This window comes from Triticum aestivum, chromosome 5D, assembly GCF_018294505.1.
Source record: "Triticum aestivum cultivar Chinese Spring chromosome 5D, IWGSC CS RefSeq v2.1, whole genome shotgun sequence".
Lineage (NCBI taxonomy): Eukaryota > Viridiplantae > Streptophyta > Magnoliopsida > Poales > Poaceae > Triticum > Triticum aestivum.
Window position 1 is genome coordinate 483,278,411 of NC_057808.1, and position 11,242 is coordinate 483,289,652.

General features: G+C 50.7%; 1 protein-coding gene across 2 annotated transcripts; it reads right to left on the reverse strand.

Moving 5' to 3' along the window:
• Window positions 1-6,296: 6,296 nt before the first annotated feature.
• On the reverse strand, window positions 6,297-10,465 carry LOC123123001 (protein NRT1/ PTR FAMILY 6.4). 2 transcript variants are annotated; one of them, XM_044543394.1, is made up of 5 exons: window positions 10,247-10,465; window positions 10,019-10,133; window positions 9,701-9,918; window positions 9,066-9,616; window positions 6,297-7,579 (listed from the first exon to the last, which is right to left on the reverse strand). In XM_044543394.1, exons 1-5 carry the CDS (start codon window positions 10,247-10,249, stop codon window positions 6,682-6,684), a joined length of 1,785 nt encoding a protein of 594 aa, XP_044399329.1. In that variant the 5' UTR covers window positions 10,250-10,465; the 3' UTR covers window positions 6,297-6,681. The 2 variants fall into 2 exon arrangements, with proteins under 2 accessions (XP_044399329.1, XP_044399328.1); XM_044543393.1 differs by lacking the exon at window positions 10,247-10,465 and having other exon boundaries at window positions 10,019-10,139.
• Window positions 10,466-11,242: the final 777 nt, after the last annotated feature.

The following is an 11,242-nucleotide window of genomic DNA, read 5'->3' on the forward strand; positions in this document are numbered from 1 at the left end:
GCCAATAAAAGAGATAGTTTGGCTCGAATAAAAAAATTGTGGTCATGTGAGCGCTAAAATAATAAAAGAGAATAAACTTTAATAATGAATGGACATTGATGTCTGTTTATGCGCTAAATATGCTAATGAAACGGGATTTATGCTCTACGATTAGTAATCCATCCGGTTACGCCGTCGTAAGAGAGAGTGGTCGAAGCAACCGTGCCCCGAAGGTCCCCGCATAGCTACCAAATGAGGAGGCGGGCATAACCCCGAGACAGAGGCGGATCCGGAGGAAAAAAAAAGCACGAGTTGGATGGTTGCCGCCACGCCGACTAACCCCACCACTATCAACATCTCGGGGACAAACATGACCCGCGAGAAGATCACAACTCCTCTCTCTATCGCACCGCTATGGAAATCGTTTTTGGTGGACACATCAATTATCTCTTCCATTGCTTCTCGCAAAGAAATATCTCTCCCGTTGCAACGCACGGGCATATGTGCTAGTACACAATAAACAAAAAATGACAAGCGAAGCGGAAGATAGAGCGCTCGCATGAAAATTGCGGGAACTAAATCAAACGGCGATTTTAAAATACTTATAGAATTTTAAAAATCATGAATTGTAAAAAGAGAAAACAAAAAAAATATAAGTTTAAAAACCAAAATAAAAAATAAAAAAACAAACAAGGATTTTTTTATAGAGCCTTGGTCCAAAAGACCAAATGAAAACTACAAGTTGGCACCCTAGCGCCCTATAACTCACGGAGTACCTATACCTTGCATTGCCTCTCCCTGCTCTTTTTTCTTTTTCTTTTGAGAATGCCTCTCCCCGATCTCAATTACATTGTTTAAAAAAAATTGCAGCCGTCAAACACACGAACAGCTCAACCCACAAAAAATGCATGAAAGAAACTGGTTATTTTCACCATTGGGGTTTAGGGTTTAGGAAGACATCATGAGACAACTGAGCAACAAACACGGCTGCGTGGGACGTACGAGTGCGAGGGACAGTTGCACAAATCTTATAGCAAAGTTTTACCCTATGGTGGTGGATTTAGATGTGAGGTAACTATTTCATATCACATCTAGGTGTGAAATAACAAGCCTGTTGCTAGAATCTATTAGGAATGCGTCCATTATGGATAGGTCGAGGAGCATGCTTAATTAGATTGCCTAACAATTTGATGCCACGGCACACAAAATGTACAAAAGGTTGACTTTGATCGATGGATAAGTAGAGAAGTAGAGATCAGCTGCTTCATGTGAAAGTGAAACAAAACAACAAGAGGACTAAAGCAAACTACGTACAAACGGCTAGATGAAAGGCTTCATGGCTAGCAGCATAGAGTCCAAATTGATCTCGTGCAGGCACACCTGAGAGATGCGGTTCTTCTTTGGGCCGCTCGTGTGAAGCAACACGAGGGCCTCCATTGTTGCAAGGTTGAACTGGACGAGCCCGACATTGCTCATGTCAAAGAGCACGGTGCCGCTCCTCTCCCCGAATCCCTCGAAGCTAACGGACTTGTGCACGTCCCAGTCCGGGCCGTCAATCAGCACCCGACGGCTCCACCCCGACTCCCACAAGGACCACATCGACATCACCCGGGCCTCCGACACGAGCAGGCTCAGCCTAGTCCCACCCGCCGAAACGGCCAGCCTGATCTCGTTGTTGTTCTTGGTGCCCGGCATTCTGCTAACGCAGCCCTGCGGCAGGGGGATCACGGTCGCCTGCGCCGTGTCGACGTCCAGAGCCACGATCTGGAGCTCGTCGGCTTTTGCTAGGTTGTGGCACCAGCCCGGGACGCATAACCAGGGGACGGTGCGTCCGATGATCACCGGGTGCTTGTTGTTGCCAAGCAGCGACCGGGGTGGTGGATGCACGGCGTGGTGGGCGGCGCGGGCCGCGCTCCATTTGCCGTCCTCTGACGAGTAGATCTGGCTTGTCAGGTCCTCGTCGGCGACGAGCAGCTCGAAACAGTTGCCGTCGACGGTGAGCAGCGCGGGAGGGTAGTGGTCCCTTACGGCCATGGGAGGAAGAGGGAAGGCCTGGCCGGTGATGATATTGCTGCAGACCGTAAGCTGCTCATCAGCCTCATATTGGCCGGGGCTTATGTTTTTGATGAGACGATATTGGTCGCGGCTGTAGGACCCTCGGCGGCTGTAGCGGCGGAAGACGACGAGGCCGTCGCGCCAGGCTGCGGGCTCCAAGCTGAGGCTTGGTAGTCTCGAGCGGACCGGGACGGGCTCGGAATCGGAATCGGATGATGTCTGGACTACGCGCGCGATGCGATTCACGTCCCTCTCCTCCAGCGTGTACGAGACGTGGCGGAGGAGCGTGGGGTCAAAGCCACGGAGGGCCAGGCGGCGGCGGAAGGCCGGGTCGAGGATGGCGCCGCGGAGGGGCTTGGAGGCGGCGGCGCACCGGACGATGGCCACGGCGTCGGAGCGGGCGGCGATCTCCAGCAGGAGGTCCACCGGTAGGGTTGCCGCCGCCGTCATCTCGTCGCATGCACGCACGCACGCACGTTTGGTCGACATGGCCGTATTATGTTTGTGCGTGTGTGCGGCCTTTCCCGCGGCCGGTCTGTATTTATTTGTCGGTCGTGACCGTCATACGTACCGACCGACCTCGAGTATAACTTGTCCACTACTAGGAGTCGGAGTTTCATAGTTTCCACTGGGCAGATACATGCGCGCGCCCGCGAATTAATCGTTTTCTCTATCAAGACGAGCGACTGGAAACCCTAGCCGCCGCCAAGCGAGCCTAGTCTTCCCGCGCTGTCCTCCGGCGGCTAGCTCCCATCCGCCGATGACCTCTCCAACATCGGTGGTGAGGGGTCGCCGAATCCCGCGCATGTAGATCGTCTAGCTTTAGGTTTTAGAGGTCTGGTAGCTTAGGTTTTGGGTCATTCGATGTGTTGGTCTTGGTGGCGGCTGAATAAAGAAGCTCCAGAACCTTTCTTGGCGACGCAATCGTCTCTATGGTTGGTGATGGATTTGGTAGCTAGTCTGCTCAAGCGAGGATGTCGTGGCGGTGGCGGCATCCTTGTGGTGGACTTGTGTCCTTGAGCTCCACCGTTGCGACGATGTCTCCTCTAGCGCCGGTGCGGACCTTGGAAGGTAGTTAGGAGCGGAAGCAGATTGTGGTCTGAATTGACGACATCTGGAGGACGGATCGTGTGATGAGTTTGTGGTTGATGGCTGACAGTTATGGTTTTCTCCAACATCCAGCCATTTGGAAGATCTGGCACCCCCGCACGACTAAGATCTGAAGCTTGATGGCGTGTCCGGGATGCTGCCCCGGCCAGATTCGTTCAACGGCAATGACTTTGTCTTTGGGAAGCTACTTTGGAAGTCCGCAAAGTTGCATATTAGCGATGGAGCCAGATCGATCTCGGGTGAATAGGTGACTCGTCACATTTTTCTTTGGTGGCTATTGCGATGGTGCCGAAGGCAGATACTAGCCGTTGATGTCATGCTCAAAGGCTAAACATAGTATGTACTGTCGACACATGATGAACATGTACAATGGTTAAATCTCGTGATGTTTACTCATTGATACTGGCTAGTGGATAAGGCAGCAATATGCATGCATGTAACGATGGGTGACAATGTAATATTGCAATGTTTTAAAATTTCTTATAGGGTATCAATCTAATATGCATGTATTATATGCAAAACGCTGCCATGGCAGCAAAATGCTACCGCAACAACCTTATTTATTAATATACTCAACAACCATAACACTACTATCAGTAGCGGGCACGAGGCCCGCCATTGATAACATGTTAGCAGTGACGAGAGATCAGTGGCAGGCGCCCTTCACTTCCTCGCTCGTCACTGGTAGGCTTTTGCACTCACTACTGGTTGTTTTGCAGTAGTGTTTCAGTGAGATGCGAGACATGATCATGATGCTCATTTGGAGAACTTGGAGTGTGAAATGACTTGGTTCACGGGAAGAGTAATCCTCCTATAGAAGTATCAAACAATTTCTTGTGTAGCTACTTCAACTCCCTATGTAATAGGTTGTTGAGTATATAGCAGATTATCAGGCAAGGCTAATGTAGATAATACCTACAGTAGGAGAGACTCATCAAGCCATCAACTAGATCAGTTGTGGTCACTGCCACTGACAAACCAGCGCTCTCAGTTGATCGAATTTTTTCTCATCATTGACTTCCATAAGGCCTACGACACCGTCCACGGGTCCTTCCTTAGGGAAGTGTCGCTCCGCAAGGGATTTGATGATCGTTGGGTGAGAAGGGTTGTGCAACTTGTCTCTAGTGGTCGCACGACCGTCAATATTAAAGGCGAGGTTGGGTCGTTCTACCCCAGTTTCTATGGGGTGAGATAGGGAGACCCCTTCTCCTTGTTCATATTTAATATGGTCATGGACGCTCTTTCCGCGATCCTTAACAAGGCCAAGGCATGCGGTCACATTCAAGGAGTGGTTCCTCACCTCGTGGCTGGAGGGGACTCTATGCTGGAATACGCGGACGACACCATCATAATGGTCGAAGGATCTGACGCGGATATTTTGAGCCTCAAATTTCCCCTACTTTGCTTCCAATAGATGTTGGGATTAACCATCAACTTTCATAAAAGTGAGGTCATGGTCATGGAGTACGATGAGACCACGCGTCAAAGCATTGCCGGCAGATTGAACTTATCTAGGGACCCCATTAGTGATTCTAGACTCTCGGTGTCGGATCTTTGTTTGTCCGTCTCCAAGATTCAATATCGAGTTGAGCCTGGCAATGTAGGTGCCTCTCTAGGTGGCATGGAAGATGCCCCTAAACTCGTCCCTGACTAGCCTTCTCATGTTCATTATGGGCTTCTACAGCCTCCATGAAACTCTCCATCATGAGATAGCCATTGTCCAATCAAAATTCTTCTAGGCATGCAAGGGTGATAAAAAAATACCATATGGTTAAATGGTCTCATTTGCAAATCTAATGACCGGGGAGGTCTAGGGATTGTGTCCTCCAAGTGGATGAACATTGATCTCCTGCCCAAGTGCCTTTGGCGCATAGCAAACAATGAGGGTGGGCTTTGGCTGGAGATTATCCGATCCAAGTACTTGCGGGGCCAAGCCTCTGGCGTTTTGTCAATGCTCCGGGGCCTCCCAATTCTGACAATCTATAATTCAACCCCTTTCGGTTCTCCGGATTGGTACTTCGATTTCTGTAGGGTCTGGCTCATCCACTCTATTTTGGATTGACCGTTCGATGGGCGATAGGCCGTTTATTGTCCGCTTCCGGGAGATTTTCTCCATTTGCTCCTTACCCTATATCTCGATTGAGGCTGCCATTATTGATCTTGGGAGCCACGCTTTTCATCATGCATTTGGCCTTGCTGAACAAGATGCTTGGAAGGGCCTCTTGGAGTGTGTGGCCCTTCGCACCCCGAGCTTCGATCGGGACCGGGTCTCCTGGCACCTTCAATCCGGTCACCGGCTCTCCACTAGATCCCTCTACCGCGCCATTGCTCCCTTGACTAGCCAAGAACCCCTGATTTTACTTTGGAAAATTAAACTCCCCATAAAGATCCGACTCTTCCTTTGGCGGTGGATTCATGGTCCAGTACCTTCAGGGGTGGAGGTACTCAAACGTCATGGACTGGATGATGGTTTGTGTCCTCTTTGTGATACGGCACCAGAGGACTGAAATCTATCTCATTCTCATGTTTTTTAGCATAATTCTTGTGGAGTTGCTTCAGGGAAGTGATAGGTGCCGCCACACCTGCTTACCTGACCTCTTTGAGGAATTGATGGCCTGCCGGTAGGGACGCGCCACATTATGTGGATTGGGATCGAGGCCCTTGCTTGGACCCTTTGGACAATTCATATAATAAGCTAGTTATCAAACGCTTTCCGTTGCGACGCCCGATCGATGTGATATATAAATTTTGTGGCTTTATACAGATTTGGAGGCCGCTTAGCCGCACCGCGGATCACGCAGCCATTGATGCTCTATTGGTTGGCTTCAGGACCTTGGCTCTTCGCATGTCTTCGCCCCTTTCGTCGCCATCTCCAGAGCCAGATTAGCCATGATTGCCGCTACCCCCTGTGCGTCATTTTGTGGTTTTTTGCTTGTTGAGCTGGGGCCCTCAACATGGACTTGTTCCTATGTTTCATTTGTACTCTGTGAGCTGTTTTCATTCTTTCTTCTGTTGGTACCCGTCATGGTTCCGTTTGTTAACTTTGGATGCTTATGCCCCGTGGTGCTTTATTTATAAAGCGAGGCGTAAAGCCTTTTTTGGTTGGTGCTGGTATGGTACTCACAAATGGTGCAGGAGAGGTCATCATTGCCTTCTGTCAACTGTTGTTCTACAACAACGAATACACTTGATTTTTGTTTGAGAAAGAAAATACAAATGCAGACGCTCATACACACGAACGCTCACCCTATGAACATACACACGCATACCCTACCCTTAGGAGCATCTCTGAAAGACTGAGGCGGCAAACCTTGAGATTGACACACCCGAGGCACTTTCCAATCGATGCGAACATCATCTCCCGCTGAACACACATCTCCGGAATGCCTAAAATAAAATTCAGAAAAATGTGAACACCCATGTCAAGTCTGAGAGACTTGAACTTTGATGGGCTAGTTCTACCCCAAAAAAAAAACTAACCATCTGAGTTTACACTCAATATGCTATTCATATACCTATCTTACAAACTCACACTCCCTACACATCCATCCCCACAGTGTTCTCACTGACCACAAGGACGTCGTCCATCTCCTTTTCCGTGGTATCGTTGTCCTCCCCAGCGGGAGCCACAACCACTGAGGTGCTGGGCTTGTACTCGTGCCGCCTCGCAATCACCACGAACACAAGGAAGTTCACCACCCCAAGCACAGCCAGCATCCAGTAGAACAAGTCAAGCCTCCCCCTATCCAGGTTATTCCGTATCCATGCCCCCCTTGTCACGGTGTGGACGAGGAAGACGAGGAAGCTGCTCAGGAAGAACCCCATGGACAACGTAACCAGGAAGAGCCCCGTGCTCATGGACTTCATCCGCTCCGGCGCCTCGCGGATGAAGAATTCGAGCTGCCCCACGTACGCGAACGCCTCGCCGGCGCCCACGAGGAAGAACTGCGGCACCAGCCAGAACGCGCTGATGGCGACGTGGGGCTCCCCGTTCGCGGCGTCGCGGCGCATCTTCTCGACCAGCGCGGCCACGACCATGGCCACGGTCGCGAAGACGAGGCCCGTGCCTACGCGCTGGAGCGAGGTGAGCCCCTGCGGGCGGCCGGTGAGGCGGGCGGCGAGCGGCACGAGGAGGCGCTCGTTGAGGGAGGTGAAGAGGAGGATGGAGAGGAAGAGGAAGACGGAGAGGGAGCCGGCGGGGATGAGGAAGCCGGCGTTGAGGTGACGGTCCATGCGGGTGGCTTGCTCCACGGAGAATGTGGTCATCTGAGAGTATATTGTCCAGAAGAGGATGCAGGTGGACCAGATAGGCAGCAGGTTCAGTACCATCTTCACCTCCTCCACTTCCGTCATTGTTGAGGCTGACGCCTGCTCCTCCTTGGTCGGACTTGCGGCCAGGTCGACTTGATCCATAACTGCGGCTTTGTCGAGGCACCTGCATGCGGATAACAAAAGTTAATCAAGCACATTTTAAGCAAAACTTGGACAAAAATCGTATATAAGAATGGAGTGCTAAAATGATGTACTCCCTATGTCCCAAAATATAAGAGCGTTCTTTGCACTAGTGTGGTGTCAAAAAAAACTCTCATATTATGGGACAGAGGGAGTAATAAAGTCGGTATGGTTTAGGCATGTACATTGGTTGATAAGACATTCTATCTTTAATCCATCTAACATGTTTTTTTTTATCTGAATACATTTGAGCTCGGAGCAGAAGATCCATGTCCCCAAGTTATCCTTTTTGTTAGCTTCCCTGGCACCTCCATCTCAACGTCGACACAGACATAACACGGGGACAAGTGGCGTGCTCGAACTAGCGGAAGAGAACACATCATAATTATGAAGTCCTAGCTGTCCGGGACGAACGGTGCTGATCCACAGTCCATGTTAACCATGGGAAATTATGTGGCTGATATCCAAAACACCATTTTCTTTATTTCGAACGAAATAACATAAAATGATGATGGAAACAACAAACGATGAGCAGTGATATTATAATACGAACAGCTAGCCACATGCAGATGATTCCTACTCAAACAGCAAGTAGCACATCTTGTCAGCATCTCTTCATGACGGAAATGGCCCATCCACCATTATTATTTTGGATGTGTCTAGAGCACATCTAAATGTGCTCTAGTTATTGCACATCTAAGTGAGTGAATCAAGCATAAAGAAAAAAAATTCACACGAATCTTCATGTAAGATCAATCACATAGGACTTAGGGGGTGTTTGTTTCCAGGGACTTTTTTGTGTAGGGACTAGAAAAAGTCCCTCTTAGAGACTTTTTTACCAAACGGGAAGGACTTTTTAGGGACTAAACTAGGCATTTGGGACTAAATGAAGAAGACTCTCAAGGAGAGTCTTTTTTGGGACTTTTTGGGACTTTTCCAACAATGCCCCTCCATGCATCCATTGGCCCGCCACCCCATGGTGTTGTTTGATTGTTATTTTTCTATATACTAGGGGCAACATGGTCATTTAATAACCTCTAGGAAGGGACTAGGGACTTTTTAGTCTCTAAAAACAAACAGAGAGGGATTTTTTAGGGACTAGGGACTTTTTAGTTGGGACTAGAAAAAGTCCTAGGACTTATAAACCAAACAGGGCCTTAGATGTGCAATACTTATGGCACATCTAGATGTGCTTTAGCAAAACTGTATTATTTTTGTGTGGTAGCGTTTACTATTTCGGTAACAGAAAAATTTGTATCTCATGCATATATCCAAAATTTAGGTAATTTCAAATAAAAATTGGATTTCAATCTATCAAAATCGACTTAACTTTAGTAAAAATTGTTCAAATTCAAATATGGTTTGAACGGACTTCATTAACATGCATGAACCTGGCACATAGTTACTCGCCGGCATCTAGTTAATGCAAAAGGCATCCAAAAAAAGTGGTATAAATATAGAATAGTTACCTGAGCCTGTCAGTATGGGCCACCTTGGCCGTGTGGAATCCATTGAGCTCGTCGGCATTGGCAGGGGCCGGCAGCTTGCGCTTCTTCCACGCCGTCCACATCACCCTACCGATGACCGTGAGCGGGCTCCCCGCCGGCCGCCGGTACCGGTACTTGGACGTCCCCGCCACGAGCACGACGACGCCGAGGGCCATGGCGGCGGCCGACACGCCGTAGCCCCAGCCCCGTCCGACGTTGTCCTGCACGTACACCAGCACGGTGACCGCGAACAGGGACCCGAGGCTGATGCAGAAGTAGAATCGGTTGAAGAAGAAGACCATGGCGCGCTCCTCCCGCGGGTTCCGGCCGTCGAACTGGTCCGACCCGAACCCCGACACGTTGGCCTTGAGGCCCCCCGCGCCGGCCGCGATGACGTACAGCGCCACGTACAGCAGCGCCAGCTGCCCGCCGCTCGCCGGCACGCACTCGTGCCCCTGCGCGCCCCGCGCGTCCACGCACGGCGGCGGCCTCATGCTCGGCACCACCGTGTCCACCGTCAGCAAGCTCACGCCCTGTGTCAGTCCATCGGTTAGCGACGCAATGCATGCAGACGCACGGTACAAGTGGTAAGTGGATGCGTGCGGTAGGTTAATTACTGCGGCGGCGATGGTGGCCGAGACGGCGATGGTGAGGTAGCGGCCGAGCTTGGCGTCGGCGAGGAAGCCGCCGACGAGGGCTAGGAGGTTGAGCGTGCCCATGAAGTTGGTGACGACGTTGGCGGATTTGGCGTTGGAGAGGTGCAGCTCGCCGACGAGGTACGTCACCAGGTTCATCGAGATGCCAATCACGCACACGCGCTCCGCAAGCTCCGTCCCTGCACTAGCAAGTCCAGATTAACGCCATTGATGGTTTTACACGCGCCGTGAGCTCGTAAAACAGCCTTCAAATTCACATGACGGCGTACGTACACATACCTAGGATGAGTCCGGCTCCGAGCCATCCCCCGGTCTTGGATTTGTCCACCGGGTTGCCGCGGAAGTCGACGGCATCGTCGGCGTCGCTGTGGCCGCCATGGCCACCGGCAGAAACCTGCATGTGTTTGCACAGAACGGTGAGCAACTTGCCATGCAATCGCATGCAGTTAATTAATCATCCTCATGCAAGCATGTCCATGCCCACCCAGTTAGTGTCTGGGCACTCACCATTGCCGGTGCTAGCTTCTGTACGTGGACAAGGAAGGAGGAGAGGAGCGTTTGTGTTGTGAGGCAGGCTGAGAGGATGAGCAAGAGGTGATTTAAGCTAGCTAGCTCGTGGTTGTGGTGGATGTTGAGTTTCGCTGGTTGCTTTTCTGGATTAACTTCCGATTCTGGCCAGGTAGCGTGAGAAAAGGAAAAGGTGGAAATGATCAAGCGGCAGCGAGCAGGCAGAGACTGGAGGATCTATGTTGGCCACGCCTTTGGCGTCCAACGGACAAGTAGACGATGACCTGGCCGGTTGCGTGGTTTGTGGTGGGTGGCTCTGGCTTGGCCAACATTTTGGGTGAAGGGGGAATGATTGGCCCAAGGCCGCAATTCCGTAAGCTTTCTCCGTGTGGATTATGGACTCCGTACTACTATAAGCATATTCCGTACCGGTCCACCCGTAGGTGTAACAATAACATCAGTGTTTTTTGAATGATACCAAGGTTGCTTACCACGCCTGCCTGCCGCGCGGTAGGTGCAGCATCAATATAATCCTAAACGTACGGACCTATTACTTGAGTTTTACTCTCTGGCTCTCTGCCCTGTAAGAACATCTCCAGCGGACCCTTTATAACACGCCGATCCTTCAAATTTCTGCGGTTTTACAGTTCCGCGAGCAAAAAACGCCTCGACCAGACTCCTTACGAGTAGGGGCTCGCCGCCGCGCGCGAGTTCGACGCCAAACAGGCGGGATGGCGCCACGAAGCCGACGAGCAAGCCAAGATCTACATCGATCTTGTCTCCGACGACGACAAGGAGTGAGCGCCGCCGCAGCATCGCCACCACACCCGGAGAGCTCCGGTGAGCTCCGGTTTTTGGCTAGTTTTAGGGTACGGCGGCACCGCAATGTAAAATATCTTTGCAATGTATCAATGTTCAAACTATCTATGTAGCACCGTGTTCTTCATTTCGCCCCGCAAAGCATTTTTTCAAATTTTACGGTTTCAATTGAGGGCT